We start from the raw sequence: 17480 nt of genomic DNA on the forward strand, positions 1-17480 counted from the left end.
CAAACGGGGAGTGTGCCACCCCTCCACGTCCCACCGTTTCCCCGTCACGCGCGCGCAGCACGTCCAGGCAGGTCTTTCCTTAGTTCAAGGCAGAGGCAACTTTCCATTCTTTGGAATCAGATGTTTTATTTACAGCCATCAGTTTAAGAGCCAGCTCTGGCACACTTGCACACGGCCTTCACCTGCTACACCATCTTTGCACATCTGCTTTTCTCTCACCCATCCGCCCTCCCCTCCCACCACCACCACCACACACAAGAGGAAGTTAATACGATGACAATGCAGCATAAAAGGATTAGCTTGGGACAATCTGTTATGGCTCAACCCAAGTTCTTGGGTTCATTTAGGGAGAAACAATAAATAAACTGCACAGCTATTCCACGTGAAGTCACTCCTTTTCCACGTTGTCTTCCACGCCCCTTCTGCGTAATAGACATTGAGAGGTAGGACAGGATATACCCAGCATGGCAAATCAGGGTACATAAGAGGCACGTAAGGTGAAGAAACTTGGCCAAGGCAATCATGGTTCTGGTAGAAAGACCACCGAGGTCTTGGTCAATACACTACATCTACCTCGTCTCTCTTCAAGGGAGAGGCAAGGCCAACGGAAGGCACCGATGGGGTTACGACTGCTCCCAACCTCCCGTTCCCCTTCCACAAAGTTGAAAGCTCTAGCTTGCAACACCTGCTAGGAATCCACAGTAAAGTGACACCATGCAGCACGGGCAAGAAGGAAGCCTCGCTCCCAACCCTGAAACTAGTAATGCCCCAAGGATGACGTCGTAGTTTGTGCCATGGCAGTTCCTGTCACCCACCTAGACTATGAGTAGCACAGAACAGCAGAGAGGATTACAAGACCGGGTACTTTCAGACGCCTCCTTGACACTATATTGTCAAGAGTATTTCATGGGAAAGGAAGAAGTAGCGCTTGGCACTGGGCCGAGGAAATGCCCTGCATGCGGACAGGCCCAGGACCTCCATGGGACAGATGCCGATACGATGAACCGGGAAATTAAGGGAATAAACTCAAAGTACTTCTCTTTGCTTTTATAATGCAAGAATAGATTCCCTGTTTTGGCCATAACTGAGAGTTAGGGTTTTTTTTTTCAAAATATTGCTGTATTTCTCTCATTTAAAATGCTAGAATGAGCATTTTTGATTTTGTATCCTGAATTTTCCAATGAATACTTCACTGCGTAAGCAACAAACCCCTGCAAGATTAAGCATCAACTGATGTCTCCAACGTTCAGGCTAAGAGCAGATGAAGTAGTTCACTGCCTACAGAAGGTCTAGCTGTTTAATAGAATAATTTCAGTTAAGTCTTTAAAAGATACCTTTTTTCTTTTCCTTCTTTCCTTCCTTCCTTAGAAAGACTTATCCTGTGTAATTCCAAATCAAACAACTGTGGATTCATTCATCTCGGTACCCTGAAGGAACAGCAAGATGCTTCGTTCATTAGACAATCACGTTCTACGACATGCAAAACTGTTCCTGCATGGTTGGGCAATTTAGGGTCCTAAAAGTTCAGAGAAATCACCCAGACTTGTTAGACTGGTTTGAGTTATTCAGAGAGATTTTTTGAGGGGGGAAGGGGAGCAAGAAAGCAGCCCTGTGCAATTCAAAGCTATGTCGAAACAGCCTTTGGGCAGAACCACTGGATTGTGCAGTACGGGGATCAGAAAGATGTCTCAGATCTGGCCTCAGGCTCCAGACCCCAGGGAAGCTACAGTTAGGAAGGACTGTAAGGCACTGATGACCCTTTGTAGAGAGAGGCAGAAGCAGCACATGCACCTGGGCTGGCGGCAGCAGCTGTGCCTTGCTAGCACTGCAGATGGGGCAGGGAATGTTAGAGTTCACAAATGCATAGTTAAGACGACCGGGGGAGTCCGTCCTCCAGTCCGACCTCATTTGCCTACAAAGCCCAAAAATAAATTTTAAAATGTCCAGGAAATCAGAGGGCAACCACCGCGGGCTTTTTCTACTTCCAGCGGAGAACTTAAAAGCCTTTCCAGAACACAGCAGTGTCTGTTTCCATCCAGCTAATGAATTCGCTCTGCATTTTTTAAACAAACTACCAAAATGAATACGTCTCCTGCGATACTAGACCAGGAAGCATAGCAGCATTATGCTTATTTCTGCGGCTCACGGATCCTGTAACAACTGAGAAAATGAACGGAAGGAAGAGCAGATGAAGATATTCGCGCTGGAATTGTCCTCCCTTTGCTAAGGTACTGCCAGACAAGGCACGCAGCTTTTACTCAGCGGGGCCAAAGCATGCAGTGTTTCATGGTATAAATACTCAGCCGAATCCACACTTCCGTCGGTTCAATATTCAGAGTATATTCCCTTGGCTGAAGCTGGCTTTAGGCCACGTATCGCAAAGGAGTAGCACCCAACATCCCCCCCCCCGGCTGCTTAAAGGGGGATCAGCCATTCCCATTTCAGCAAAAGCCAGGCTCAGCCGTGGGGAGACGCAGCGGCACAGCAAGAATCCCAACTGTCGCCGCCGCCACCACAGACAAATCTCTCACTGGATCACAAAAGAAGAAAAGAAAAGCAGATTGCAAAGAGCTCCGAGTCAGGGCTGGGACAGCAGCAGCAGCTTCATTTGGGGGCTCATTTGTCAACAGCCTGGGAGGAAGGCAGGCAAGCTGTAGCCAGGAATAAAGAGGCTCTCTTGGTTTCTCTGTCTGGGCTGCAGATTCAGGTAAGTCATAGTGAGAAACGCCTCTTCCCATGTCCTTCGAAAGGAACAGGTGCTGGGGCTGTGGGGAGAGGGGACTGGTGCTGGGTCCCAATGTGGCCCAGAGCAAAGGCCCTGCCAGGGGAGAGGAGACGCTTGGGTGGTGCAGGACACCACTGCAGGCATAAAGGCTGGGGGAGGGCCTGGGGCCCGGTTGGTGCTGCAGCACATGCCTCGCATGCAGGCGGCAGGGGGGTCTCCGGGGAGTAGGCGCTGGGAGAGATCTCTTCCGGAGCCCTGAAGAACTGCTGCCAGGCAGAGCCAACAATACTGGTCTCGATGGGACTCCTGGCCTCGGCCAAACGTAAGGCCAGGGCAAGGTGCTCCTGGGATCCGCTGCACGCCAGAGGGGCCCACGTTCCGTTCCGGCTTTCTCAGACCTGTCTGGGCAGCCAGCAAAGCTGAAGCCGCGTACCCAAGCTGCTCTGCCAGATTGCAACGGATGGAAATCTGACATTCCAAGCTTGTATTTCAGGAAGCCCAATCCAGAAATCCGGAATGCAAACACACTTCAGCTCAGTGATGGAATGTAGTTCAGATTTCAGCACCAAAGTTTGAAGGTCTGCTAAACGATGTACTTCAAAAATGTTGAAACTCGTAGATTCAGACCCTGAATTATATCTATGCTTAAGTGCAAGGAGCCCTGAAGGGGCCCGACACCCGAGTCGACAGTGTCGTATGTTTCCTGTGGGAGCTTCAGCTCCAAAAGCTCATTTCTGCGCCGTCAGAGTCTGTCAAGCTCTTCCAAAGCTCTTCCCCATCTGTCACAGAGGGCAGGAGCAGCTCTTCATCCCCAGAGAGCAGATGGAGCAAGGCCTTGCTCTGGCCGAGAGAAAAACCCACAAGCCCCCAGCTCAGAGGGGGCTTTACTGACCCAGTGCCCGGTTTCTCCTCTTCACCATCTCGGCACTGGGCACGGCTTTCCCTCCTTGTGGCAACCCACAAACTCACAGCCGGTCTCCTCAGCTCAAACCTCCAGGCTCACAAAGGCACCTGCAAATCGTAACTGCAGACCAGGGACCCAACTCCCAGCAATCCAAAACTCTGCCCCCCCTGCCCTGCCCTGCCCTGCCCGTGTTCTCTTTGGGAAAAGAGTTCACCCCCCTTCTTCGTTCCTCATCCAGGCAAGGCGCCTGCCTGCAGAGAGCGCTGAAGGGCCATTTCCCAGTGATTCAGTGGCTACTCAAGCTACGAGCGGCAGGTGAGGCCAACGTCTCTCTGGAGGCTGCGAACACTCCCCCCTGCAGAACACCCAGAGCTGGCAGACAGACCCCGCTTGGAGGTGAGCTGACCCTTTCCTGCCCTTCCCCAGTCCCTTCCCCTGACGATGGGAGCACCGAGCCCAGCAAGAAGCCCCAGAGGGGAGAGAATGCCATGTAGCCCAGCCAAGCAAGGCCCGTCGCTGGCAGCTCCGTGACGCCTTTAAGCCTCCGGCGGCCCTCGCAGCGCTCCTGCCAGACTCCCTCTTGCTCTGGTGCTACCTGGGCTGAGCGAGGATGACCTGCTTGAACCACACGCTGACCGCACAGTCCACGCGCATCACCAGGCCGATGCCCAGCAGGAGGAAGACGCTGCTCACCACGAAGCCCAGAGCTTCGAAGAGGAACCTGGGAGCAAAAGAAAAGCGCCAAGTGAGGGACAGCGCATGCTTTTCAGGGATGGGGCTCCAAGGTGGACCCCCACACACCCCAGGCTTTCAAAGGGATCGTGGGCAGCGAGGCTCCGGTGAGGCTCCAGTGTGCCACCCTGGGGAGGACGGCACCGGGCCAAAGGGGAAATGGACCGACCCATGCCTAAGGCAGCGCCTCCGTTTCCGAGTGGCGTGTCCTCAGTAGACACGGCATCACACGACCCAAACAAAGCGCATGCAAGTTTCTAGCTAGACGAAGCAGGGAAGCGCATGAACGATGCCTGCCAAAATCTCAGAAGCCAGAGGCAGCGTGAAGCAGGAAGGCTACCGGTGGAAAAAGGCTGATGCCTTCATGCTCTGCAGGGCTCCCCCTCCCCACAGCTAGAAAAAGCAGCCTGACATGTGCAAAGCGTCAAACGCAGGCAAAGTAGAATCATAGAATAGCAGAGTTGGAAGGGGCCTACAAGGCCATCGAGTCCAACCCCCTGCTCAATGCAGGAATCCTCCTTAAAGCATCCCTGACAGAGGGTTGTCCAGCTGCCTCTTGAAGGCCTCTAGTGTGGGAGAGCCCACCTCCTCCCTAGGTAACTGATTCCATTGTTGTACTGCTCTAACAGTCAGGAAGGTTTTCCTGACGCCCAGCTGGAATCTGGCTTCCTGTAACTTGAACCCATTATTCCGTGTCCTGCACTCTGGGAGGATCGAGAAGAGATCCTGGCCCTCCTCTGTGTGACAACCTTTTAAGTATTTGAAGAGTGCTATCATGTCTCCCCTCAATCTTCTCTTCTCCAAGCTAAACATGCCCAGTTCTTTCAGTCTCTCTTCATAGGGCTTTGTTTCCAGACCCCTGATCATCCTGGTTGCCCTCCTCTGAACACGCTCCAGCTTGTCTGCGTCCTTCTTGAATTGTGGAGCCCAGAACTGGACACAATACTCTAGATGAGGCCTAACCAGGGCCGAATAGAGAGGAACCAGGACCTCCCGTGATTTGGAAGCTCTACTTCTATTATATCATGGGGCACTTTGTCAAAAGCTTTGCTGAAGTCAAGATATATGACAGGATCTGCCAGGCACCATCGTGACATCTGCACTGAGAGTGGCGCCATCCTGCAGCCAGCTCAGCCATCACTCTCGCTGCCCCCATTCAAGACAGCTTCGCGTGTCCTCCACCCACCCACCCCCTTCCCTTCCCTTCCCTGCCATCATACAGAGCGGACGGAGCTTTCTGCATGCTGAGCCTGACTTACTTAGGAGCAAACACCTTCCATACCATAAGATGTCTTCTGAGGATTATGGCTGCCAGGACACAAGCCAGAAGCTGTCAGGAAAAGAGCAGAGGAGCCGGCTGCAGGTAAACGGCACACAGGCCGGTCCGGCAAAGAGGGCAGAAATAACAGGACAAGGGGGCTTCCCTTCCCCTCCGCTGGATAATCCCAGAACACCAGTTTCCTTTGCCCGTGACCTGGGCGCGATGGTGCTTTACACGGGCGTCGTGCCGCAAGGCTTACAGGGTCTCACACAGCCCGCATGTGCCCTGTAGTGCTGCGTTCAAAGCCAGGGTCTTCACACACTTGCCCATAAGGAGACCTCCCTTAGGAAATGGCTGCTCCTTCCCATATCCTGCCCTGTTGCAAGAGACCACTCTGCGCTCAGACCTCATCTACACCTGCCAGTTATCCCGGGGTCGGCTCAAGATCGTCCCTGTACGCCCAAATGACGCACAGCTGATCCCAGGGTCAACAAGGGACTAGCTCTCGGTAGTCCCAGGACAACGCTGAGATCCACGGGTGGTGCGGCACTCACTCGGGGCTCACCAAACTGGTACGGAGCTCTGCAGGGAGAGTCCGTGCCAATCAGGAGAGAAGCATTTTCGCCATCCCTGGGATGGCTCTTGGTGGTTTTCGGCACCGAGTTTCCGGGTTTTATTTTAAAAAACCCGAAAACGCCATGCCGGAATGTTCCTCTTCAGTTCCGGGACGACGTGCTGGCGTTTGGACCTTGTGGGACGATCCTGGAAGCTGGAATGCCTGAGATCCTGCCCCCGCCCCGGAAGGCCTGCAGGTGGGGGCGAGCCCTCCGTTTGCCTGAGCAGGAGGCCCTGGGAGGAGAGGACCTGCCTTGTGCACTCTCTCGTTTATTGTTAAGGCAACCTAAAGTAGGTTTTAGCCAAAAATCACAGTTAATATCATAGAGAACCGGCATTTCAATATAAAGCCAGGCAGAAGGGATACAGCTTTTAAAGCTCAGGTAAAAACTTTTCTTTTTCCTAAAGCTTTTAAAACTTGATTTTGTTCTGACTTTATACTGCTAGTTTTACCCTACCCAGTGCCTGTTTGCATTCTCTTCCCCTCCTTATTGTTTTATTATGATTTTATTAGAATGTAAGCCTATGCAGCAGAGTCTTGCTATTTATTTATTTAATTACATTTATATACCACCCCACAGCCGAAGCTCTCTGGGCGGTTTACAACATTTACTGTTTTACTCTGTACAGCACCGTGTACATTGATGGTGCTATATAAATAAATAAATAAATAAATAAATAATAATAATACACAAGTACAAAATGTTGTACATATATACACAGCTATGGACCCCCTTTCTTTGAATGGACCTGCCTCGTGCCAACCAAAGTGTGCTTGGAGCCTTCGGCCCCCACATGAGCTTGAGTGAGTTCAGACGATCCAAGGGCCACCTGGGGCTGCGGCAAGGGGAACAAACCGCCACCACCACCACCGCCACCCCGGGCCACGGACTGTGGAGCTCCCACGGAGGCCGTAAAGCCAGTGACGGAAGGCGGTGCTCCAGGGCCCAATTCACAGAGTGAGGGTCCCCTGGCCTGAGAGCCCCATCCGAGGACCCGGAGGGATGCAGGCTGCCCGCGTGGGAAGGCCCTTCTCTCCAGCTGACCCAGGCTGCACTGCTGCCCGTGGAACTACGTCCCTCCGTAGCAGAACCGTGGCTGTCGGCTTTGGTGCAGGACCTGCGGTGTATCTAGCGCTCGCTCGACAAGCTTCAGCCCAGGATTTCGCTCCCGCGAACATACCTGCATCCCCAGAACAAACAGGTACTTGAGTCCCAGCTGCAGCAGCGCCGCCGAAAACCTCTCTGGAGCTTCCCGGAGCCTCATCTCCATCATCTGCTCCTCCCTGCCCTGAGCCTCCCCCTTTGGCCGCCTGTGCTTGCAGCCGGACGCTTCGCAGACAAACGGCCACAGGAGAAGCAACGGGCAGCCGGCTACCTCAGGGGAAACAGAAGAGAAGAGAGGGGGGTTCGTGGGAGCGAAGGCTCTGGACCATCACGCGTCACGGGTCAGGAAAGGGGAGCGCGAGCAGGTTGGAAGATGCTTGGGGAGGAGCTCTCCGCCCACACGGCCCCGTCACGGAGACAGCCCGGGGCGCCCGGGGGCCGAGCGGCCTCAGGGCGTTGCCAGGCAGGACGGAGGTGCTCCACGTCGGCGGCTCCCGCCTACGAAGCTCGGGACACATGTTTGGAAAAGCGAAACCCAAGCTGCTTGATCAGGCGTCCGGGCACCCCTGGCTGTTCACCTCCCTCCCTCCCTCCCTCCCTCCCTGCCTGCCTGCCTGCCTGCCACCTCGACCACACCGCTGGCAGACGCCCCACGCAAACTCTGTGGGACTGTAGATCTATGGGGGAGCCTGAATAGGGATGGGGCTCTCCAGCAGGCAGCCTTTCTCGGGGGCCCTTTCTTGTGGGCTGCAGCAGTCCGAAGGTGCCGCCCCAGCCCAGCCTGCTATGCAGGCGCCAACCACCCAGTAGCCCCAGGGAGAAGGCCGGCCACTCACTCCGCCACTTGGCGCTGGGGCCCAAACCAGCGCCACCCGGACAGGCATCCCGTCCACGTAACCCTTATGCCACACCGGGATGTGACCGCGCGGCCGCCGCCGGAGCGCCAAGTGCCACGGTCTCTCCTGCGCTGGAGGCAGCCGACTCACCTGCGAAGAGGATGTGGGAAGCGAAGGTGTTGGCCCCGACCAGGAGGACTGGCAGCAGGTTGCTTTCGTGGCCCTGCTGGAATCCCACGAAGGCTGCATTCCAGTGGATGGCTGGGAAGACGGGCTGGTGGCCGGTGGCGTAGAAGAACTGGGCGGCAGCGAGCGCCCAGGCGACCGTGGCGTCCCAGGGCACCACGAAGGGATCTGGACGGGAGGAGGAGGAGGAGGAGGAGGAGCAGCGTGGGAAAGGCGGCACAGGAAGCAGCAGCAACACAGAGCCCAGCCGCCCCGCTCCTCTCCCTGGCAATCTGGGAAAACTGCAGCCCCAGTGACTGAGGACACCGCTCTGCCTTGAATGCTGGGAGAAGCCCAGGCCTAGAGGCCATGAGGACAGAAGGCCTGCCCCCCTCCCCAAGCAACCCTTCCACTCACCAGCCTGCGAGGAGGAGGAGGAGGAGGAGAGCACCCAGGTGTGCAGCCAGAGCAGCGCAAAGGCCTCCAGGAAGAGCAGCAAGAAGGCCAGGCTCAGCCGCTCGCTGTGCAGGGTCATGAGCAGGAAGCCCAGCAAGGTCAGGGAGATGAGCAGGGCGGCCGAGTAGACGCTGCCCAGCCCGTAGGCTGCCACGGTGGCCCCGCCGCCTGCCTTGGCCTCGTCCAGCCGGCTCTTCAGGGACTCCTGCATCCGGCGGTAGAGCTGGGGGATGACGTGCAGGAGCTCTGCTTCTGAGCTGGGGGACACGATGGGGGCTCCGGTGGCCAGCGGCTCCCGGCTGTCCTTCACAAAGACCGTCACGGGGTCCCAGAGGACCAGGAGGAGCCCCGCCGCCACCAGGCCAAAGATCCCCCGGGGGAAGGCCACCAGCGCCAGCTGCACCCAGGCGTGGAGCTTGGCCAGGGCCTCCTCGGCTCCCGAGGTGACGGCCCAGTAGCCGCCGAGGCAGACGGACAGCAGCGGGAAGCCCCAGCGCACAAAGAGCACCGGGGCGCTGGGGCTGTTCAGGTTGCCGTAGTGGCGCAGCCAGCGGCGCATGGCCCACGCCAGGCCGGCCAGGCCCGCCAGGCAGAGGAGGTAGTAGAGGTTCTTGGCCCGTGTGTCCCGCAGGCTGGAGAGCGGGGCCAGGATGGGGGAGGAGCGGCAGCAGGGCGTCTCTTCGCGGCACTGCCGGAAAAGCCCCGAAAGCCGCACGCAAGCCAGGATGGCGCCCAGAAGGCCGAGCAGCGGCAAGGAGGGCGGGGAGCCCTCCGGCCTGCCCCCCCAGTGGAGCCGCAGCGCCAGCAGCACCAGCAGGGAGGCGAGCAGGAACGGCGCCACCTGGGCCTCCGCCACCACGAAGCTGTCCGAGAGCATGGCGCCGCACCGCAGCGCCAGGATGCCCAAAGGGAGGGCCGCTGCCCCCAGCCCTGCGCGCAGCCTCTGCCGCGGGCTGCTCTCCCCAAGCGGGGGACGGGTGCCGGCAGCACGGGGTCTCCGGGGCCGCCTTGCCCACCAGTGCCAGAAGAAGCCCAGCTGGGACGCCGCGGCCCCCCAGGAAGACAGCAGGACGAGGTCTGCGCCGGCCCAGCCCCAGAGATGCACCAGCGCCAGCAGGGCGGCCCCCGCCAAGCCCCAGAGCACGGGGTAGAAGAGGAGCTGGCGGGAGGGGAAGGTCGAGGCGGAGGGGCCCCCGGAGGCCACGTAGCACAGCACGCAGGAAGTCGTCAAGAGGGCACAGCCCGCCGCCATGCGGGCCGGGTGGAAGCGGGCCCAGGTCTCGGCGCAGACGGCCCGGGCCTCCTGCAGGTAGCGGCGGAAGCCGCCCTGGAGGCGCTCCAGCTGAGACAGTGCGGGAGAGCCGTCCTGGGCCAAGAGCCGCTCGTGTTCTTCCACCGCGGTGGAAAACAGGGCCTGGAGGTGCCGCAGCTTCTCGGCCGGGATGTCCTGGGCAGCCAGTGAGTAGGAGTGCAGGAAGCGGTCTACCTGCAAGTCAAGGGCCACGGTCGCTGGGCGCTCTGGAAGAGCCCAGGACCCTCTTTCGGGGGGGGGGGGGGGAGGGCAGAAGCGAGCACAGCGATGAGGGCCGCCCCACGGCCCAGGGCGGAGTCAAGGGGAGGAGGAGCCAGCCTGGCCTCAAAAGAACCACCGGGGGAGGGGGGAAGGCAGGCAGGCGCCCTCCAGCCAGGCAGCCATCACTCGGGGAGAGCAGGCTGGGGCCCTTGCTTCTGAAGGCCCACAGCCCTGGCGGCACGGGGGGGGGGGGCTGCTCTCACCTGCCTAGCGTTGATGCTGTACGCCGCCAGCTGGGCAAGGGCTGAGGAGGCCGCGTCGCCCTCCGCTGCGAAGAGCTCAGCCACCACCTCCCCAATGTTGCTGTAAGGCACCGGCACCCCCAGCAGAAGGGCCAACGTGGGAACCAGGTTCACCTGTGGGACGGTCTCTGGCTCCTGGAGGAGGAGGGAAGGCGAAAGAGGGAGGAGGTCGGGCACAGCTGCCCCTTCCAGGCCAAGGGTGCCATGTGAGGCAGCGGGGGGGGGGGGGAAGCACACACACACCCTGCCCAGAGCAGGCAACTCACTCTGCATCCAGCCATCACCCTCAAGCTCCCAAATGCCTCATGCTCTTTCCCCAGCCCAAAAGGAGCCTGGCTGCTTCTCATGAAACGCTGGCAAGCCTGGGAAAGATCACCATGACAGGGAATTGGGGGTGGGGGAGAGAGAGGAAGGAGGAGACCTGCCGGCCCCCGGCTTCCTTGCCCACGGACAACTGACTGAAGCCTGAGCGGTTATCTGCAGCTTCTGGAGCAGGGCATTCGCACCACCTCCAAAATCAACACAGGACCAAGGGGAGCAGTGCAGCTCCCCCTCCCTCCCTCCCTCCCTCTCCCCCGACCCCTCCTTCCGGCTTACCTTTGGTGGGTCGCTCCGGAACAGGGGAGCTTTGCTATACACAAAGAGGGCTGCGTTCACCTCCTCTTCGCTGTCCCCTCCGTGGTCCCCGGTCCCTGTCATGCCGTGGTCCCCTGCCACCAGGAGCAGTGTGTCATTTGCCAGGTGGTCAACCAGTGACCTGTCCATCAACAATACAGGACTTCAGCCGCCTCCCTGCACCAACTGCGCAGCGGGGAGGCACCCGGGGCCCGATCTGTGCAGCACTTCCGGGCGTGTGAGCAGGGGACTTCCTGGCTCACCATCGGAGCCACCAAGTCTGCACGACGCCAGCAACAGAGGAGAGGGGGGCAAGCTGAAGGTTGACGCATTCATTTATTGAAAATACGTATACACCGGCTTTCAGGGCAGGAGCCCTCCCAAGATGGCATCCAATATTAAAATACGTACAATAAAAGCCACCGTGTGGCCTGTTCTGGAGCCCAGGGCCCGCTGGGGGTAACCTTCCTGGGCTGGGGGCACATTTGGGATCCTGAAAGTGTACCTTGGGCGGGGCCACAATCCCACAAACGCTGGGAGCAGCCCCTGTTCCGTGTTTGTGGGGGTACCTTAACGCGTACCCTGCATCATGTGCGCTCCTGGCTCTGGCTTCTCTCTCTCTCTCTCACCCCGCCTCCTCCCTCCTTCTGTAGCTCCTTCTGTCTTTCTCTCTCTGGCTCCTTCTATTTCTCTCCCTCCCCGTGCAAAGTGAACATAGCAATTCCTCCATTCTTTTGCATGGGGAGAGGAGAAGCTGCCCTGCCCGATATCGGCTGGAGTGGGGTGGGTGGGGGGCAAAGACCACCCTCCGCTAATGTTGCGTTTGCCTTTGCCCCCAGGGCCCTTGATGGGGGGTGAGATCCGCCTGCCCACCCAGCCACCTCCGCCGCTCATACAGTTCTCCAGCATGGAAGAATTATGCACAGAATAAGGACAGAAAAGCCCTGCACCCCCCCCCCCCGAGTGAAAATCAAGCCTCCCCACCCCAGTCACTCTTTCGAGAGGGCCCTTTCCACACACCCTGTTCCCCAGTGAACTAAGAAACTGTACCATTCATTTGTCGAGGGGGGGCGGCATTAGGTGCTGCCTGGGGGTTCCCTGGGATGGGAGTACGGGGGGGGGGGGTTGGAGATAAGACCCTCGAGGCGTCACTCCCTGCTTGGGTGCCTGGGCCAAGCCACTGCCCCTAAATTTAAGCTCCCTCCTTGTGAGTTTAAATCGGGACAGCGCTCAAGGGCTTCTTGGCGGGGGGGGGGGACGACACACACCTCCCACCAGCCTGGTTAACATTTCAAGGGCCACTAAGATAACGCCAGCATCCAATTACAGCGGCAACCTTCCTGCTCCAGAACAGCTGAAGCCTGAAGCAAACACGGGAGAGAACAAAGCAAGCAGGATGCCCACATGGGCTCCTCCCCAGGGCGAGAGCAGTCCCTCTCTCTCTCTTTCTCTTGCTAGACCATGTGACGGGAGAGATTAGGGAGCGGATGTAGCTCGGGGGTGTGTGTGTGTGAAGCCCCTGCTTTGTATGCAAAAGGTCCCTGGAGAAATTCCTCCCCGAAGGCCTGCAGAAATTCCGGTCAGGCCTGGATGGCCCAAGGGGGCTTCCCAATTGCCTACCCTTGAGTAGCTGCTCAACGAGCCTGTTCAGACAACACACTATGCCCTGGTTAGGCCGCTAACCCTGTTGCAGCAAATGGTGAGTGAGCATGCTTAAACTGTGGTTATGGAGCCACCATGGTTAGGAATGGTTCACGCATACGCTAAGCCAGAACGTTTAGCTCAAAGTGCTTCACCGCCATGGCTTTGCACGTTGTCTGAACAGGGTCAATGTCTGTCCATCCCCAGCTGAGAAAGGGGTGGTGTGCATGCAACCCTCTGCAGAGGCCACCATGAGGGAGGAAGCAGCAGCCCGGCACCTCTCCACCGTGCCTGGGTCCAGCTCCAGCTGAGAGCCCCCTCCCTCCTGCTACCAACTGTAACTGCTGAACTTTTCCAACTAAGATTGTAGTGCCTGAATTTGCTTTCCTTTTCCCCCTCCTCCTCCTCCCTCCCAATCCCCTTTCCTTTTGTGTCATGTCTTTTAGATTGTAAGCCTGTGGGCAGGGACTGTCAAGAAATACTTTTGTAAGCCGCCATGAGAGCCTTTTTTGGCTGAATGGCGGCATAAAAATACTTAAATAAATAAATAAAAAAATAAAAAAAACCCATTCTATGGGGCAAGGCTCATGGTGCGGGGGGAGAAATGCTGGGACGCCAGTGGGGGGGGGTGTCACTCTAAGGCAGCAGCTCACCTGAGCATTTCATCCATCTGGGAAAGCTTCTTGGCCATTTCGGGGTGGTCCGGCCCGTGCTTATGGCCGCAGTGATCCACACCCAAGAAGTGGGCAATCAGCAGGTCCCATTCGCCACCATCCACTGTGCCGCAGGAGAGACAGGAGAAGAGGAAGCAGTGAGACTGAAGGTGCACACATACACGCACGCGCACACCCGCCCCGCAGAGGCAGCCAGCTGGCCTGCCCTGAAAAGGTGGAGGTGGATGTACTTATTTTATTTATTCATTTCATTTTTAGATCACCCAATAGCCAAAGCTCTCTGGGCGGTTCACAAAAATTAAAACCATGAAAAGCATAATAAAACAACCAACAGTCTAAAACACAATTACAAAATACAATATAAAAAGCACCCTTCCCTGGCGCTCTTTGCTGTGGGAAGAGCAGGCTAAACCTCCTTCCCGATGCAGTAGCAGCCGCCCGCCGCCACCGTGCCCAGAGCAGTCTCCCCCCGGAAGGATGCGGATGCTCAAGAGCATGGGGGAGAGGCAGGCAAAGAGCCCTTCCAAACTGCCACCCAGGCAGTGGCGGGAGGGGGAGGCCAGCTGGGCATGCCCCCCCCCCACTAAATATTCACATGTTGGGGGTCTCGTTACAGGGGAAGAAATTCCATTCCGTTTGCAGAACATTGCTTAGTGCAAAACAAGCCCAATAATTTCAAGAACAAGATTCCATAGAAGATTTCTCTCTATTTTTAAAACTCACAGAAATTCATGCCCAGGCCATTAAGTAAGGGAAAAATGTCTCCCTGTTAAAACACACTCTCCAGCCTTTTAAATCTTATTAATTTTGTAACTGTACTATAAAACTAACAAAATAAAAGGGTGTTCTTGCTTTTAAGTCTCTCTAACTTGAGCAAGGAGGGCTTTAGCCGCACACCAGACAGACTGAAGTTCCCAGGCGACGCCGACCTTCAAGGTACGCACAGGGGAGTCATTCACCTTCCTGCTTCTTTGTAGGGCAGCCAGGGGGCAGGGCAGGGCTCTGGCTCTCTCAGCAGCAACACAACCCTGCCTGCTAGGCCCGGGGATTCCTGCAGCAGCTGGTGTGGAGAGGGGGGTGTGAGACTTGATGCCCACCACCAGAGGAATACAACAGCTCACCTGTCTGGTACAAATGCTGCAGGATCCCGTCATCCACAGTGTGAAGATCCTTTACGTTGAACGAAGGGAAAAAGTACGAGCGGAAGAACGTTCGGGGGAAGAGCCCATCCCAAGTGTCGTCCCCCATGAAAACCACTCTTTTTCCTGCAAAGGGGACGGGGGGAGAAATTCAGAGAGGGTTTCAAGGCAGGGTGACAAGTAGATCACTACATTCAGGAGCCCAAACCCATGCAGGAAGCCTGCTGCTCCCAAATCCCAGGGGTCCTCAATTCCATTTTTTCTATCCATTTCTTCCCCAGGGGCACAGAAAGTTACACTCTCACCGTCTCCTTAGAGTCACCCTGTGAGATTAGCCGGAGCTGCAGGGCCTTCAGCAAGAACTCTCTGAAGTAACAGCAGTACAAGAACCACCAGATAAAGATTTTGCAAGGATACTACAATGTGCTTTGCACAGTGGAGAGGTTTTTATACATGAGAAAAATGGAAGCCACGTTCTGCTTTCCTTGATATGGTGGGACAACCGTACCAATTGGCAAAACTCCACCCACCGACCCCAGTCTACACAGGAGGGGTCAGGAGTCCTCAGTCTCATTCCACCTTGGTAGCAAAGGCAGCTCAAGGAGTCCTTCCCTCGTTCACCCAAAAGACCCGAACCCATCCTTTAAGCAGTCCAGACCCACATGGGTTTTTCAGGGTGTCCACCTACAAACTCAGCTTCACTTGGCTTTAACTCCAACCTCCATCATTCAAACCACTAAAGCAAAAGTGACTAGAACAACCTTCCAAATAACCCCACAAAAAAGATTATCTCATTACCCCCCTTTTTTTTTTACTAGCCCATTTTCCTATACCTACTTAGGACAGATTTGAGTGACTAAACTATTACCCTAAAAAACAGCAAGGCTCTCCCACGCTAGAGGCATTCAAGAGGTAGCTGGACAACCACCTGTCAGGGATGCTTTAGGGTGGATTCCTGCATTGAGCAGGGGTTGGACTCGATGGCCTTGTAGGCCCCTTCCAACACTGCTATTCTATGATTCTATGATATGTCATCCAGTATCCAAGGCAGTAAGCCTGTGTGCACCAGTTGCTGGGGAACATGGATGGTAGGGAGGGTGCTGTTGCACCATGTCCTGCTTGTGGCTTCCTGCTCAACAGCTGGTTGGCCACTGTGAGACCGGAGTACTGAACTAGATGGACCTTTGGTCTGATCCAATATGGCTCTTCTTATGTTCTGCTCCCCTGCTTGGAGACCATTTTCTCTCGCCACAAGCAATCAGCCTTCTTCCCAACCTCAAACATAACACCTTTACCTAAGAAGTCATATCCTAGAAAGGCAGTCCTACAGGAGACACGTCTGCCTCAGAAAGTGACCACTTTGTGGCTCGTAGCAGCAGACTAAGACCGGAGAGAAAAGGAAATTTAAGGGGAGATTCCACAATTATACCTGATGAGTGGTGTGTGTCGGGGAGCACAAGGAACAGAGAAGGAATGCATTTGCTGGCCTTAACAGGCTACAAGCGAGGCATCAGAATAAGAAAGAAACCCTTGGATGTTGTGGGGGTGGGGGTATGCATCTAACCCTCCCCACACCTTCACAACCAGGCACCCACCATTCTGCACCAGCTGCAAGATCAGGTTGTCCTCCTGGATGGCGTAAGAGGCGAAGTTGCTGCCCGCGTCGATGAACGTGGGCAGGGAGCCGGTGGTGATGCCCTTGATGCGCTGCATGGTGGTGGTGGGCGGGTCGGCCTGGAAGCGGTACAGGCGGCTGTGGCGAGGCTGCCGGCTGGCCAGCTGGTGCAGGAACCCCAGCTTATTCTCGTAGGGCCGCGGCTCCTGCCGGGACGGGTCATAGTGGGCAAACTCAAACTTCAGGGCGTCGATGATGACGAGCACGGCCCGGGGGAAGCGCCGCGGCAGCCAGCAGGAGCCCAGCGGCGGCAGGGAGGAGGAGGAGGAGGAGGAGGAGGCAGCCGGCGAGTCCAGGCAGGAGCTGCGGTTGGCCAACTCCACCCGCATCAGGAGGAAGCCGGTGGTGAAGAGTCCGATGGCCGAGAAGAAGAGGAAGCAGGTCCAGGCCAGGAAGAGGAGCACCAGCGCTCTCTGCATCCTGCAAGGGGGGGGGGGGAGAGAGAGAGAGAGAAACACAGGGGCTGGGTGAGGCGGTGGGGCTCCAGCCCCGCTCTCCCCTCCCTGCCTCCCTTCCTCGACCCCTAGGCAGCGTGACCCATAGCTGGGGATGATGGCGAATGTATCCCAACACATCTGGGGCGGGAAAGAAGGATCCCAAGGAGGAGGAGGAGGAGGAGGAGGAGGCCTCCCTCCCTCCCTCCCCAGCCCAGCCCAGCCCAGCCCTGGTCAACCCCCTCTTTGGGGGGGGGCGGTGGGAGGGGGCCCCAGGGCCTGCCGAGAGCGCGGGGCGGCGGCGTTTGGGGCCGGGGACGCCTCCCCCGGGATAGGGGGCCCTGGGGGGGAGGCGCCGCCACCCCGCGTCTCCCTCCGTGACCTTCCAGAGGGTGGGCGACGGGCTGGACAACGCGCCCCCTCCCCTCCCCTCCCTTCCCTCCGGCGCTGGGCTGCCGGGGGGGGGGGTTCGCGAGGCGAGGCGTGCGGGGGGGGAGCGTCGCCCGGGGCCTACCTGGAGTCGGTGGTCCGGATCCAGCCTCTTCACCTCCCTTCAGGTAAAGAGAACATGGCGGGGAGGGAGGGAAAGGGCGGAAGCGGAAATGGGGGCCGGCGGGCGGGAGAGCGAGCGAGCGGGAGGGCCAGAGCGGCGAGACAGCGCCTCCGGCCGGCCGGGAGGACCTCGCG

The 17480-nt window shown here is 57.4% G+C and overlaps 1 protein-coding gene across 2 annotated transcripts in view; it reads right to left on the reverse strand.

The window, feature by feature from the left end:
• LOC134400091 (transitional endoplasmic reticulum ATPase) overlaps positions 1-17375 on the reverse strand; it is a 63333-nt gene extending 45958 nt beyond the window's left edge. Inside the window, exons 1-11 of one of the 2 annotated variants that reach the window (XM_063128362.1) lie at positions 17308-17375; positions 16280-16779; positions 14667-14810; positions 13525-13648; positions 11213-11372; positions 10577-10750; positions 8762-10286; positions 8330-8533; positions 7420-7610; positions 5621-5691; positions 267-4350 (exon numbers count right to left, since the gene is read on the reverse strand). In XM_063128362.1, the coding sequence (XP_062984432.1) occupies positions 4221-4350; positions 5621-5691; positions 7420-7610; positions 8330-8533; positions 8762-10286; positions 10577-10750; positions 11213-11372; positions 13525-13648; positions 14667-14810; positions 16280-16778 (3222 nt within the window). In that variant the 5' untranslated portion in view covers position 16779; positions 17308-17375 and the 3' untranslated portion in view covers positions 267-4220. Of the gene's footprint in view, positions 1-266; positions 4351-5620; positions 5692-7419; positions 7611-8329; positions 8534-8761; positions 10287-10576; positions 10751-11212; positions 11373-13524; positions 13649-14666; positions 14811-16279; positions 16780-17307 lie in introns of those variants that run through there. The other variant, XM_063128361.1, reaches the window with a different exon arrangement.
• Between the last annotated feature and the right edge of the window lie 105 nt (positions 17376-17480).

Source organism: Elgaria multicarinata, chromosome 6, assembly GCF_023053635.1.
Source record: "Elgaria multicarinata webbii isolate HBS135686 ecotype San Diego chromosome 6, rElgMul1.1.pri, whole genome shotgun sequence".
Taxonomy (NCBI): domain Eukaryota; kingdom Metazoa; phylum Chordata; class Lepidosauria; order Squamata; family Anguidae; genus Elgaria; species Elgaria multicarinata.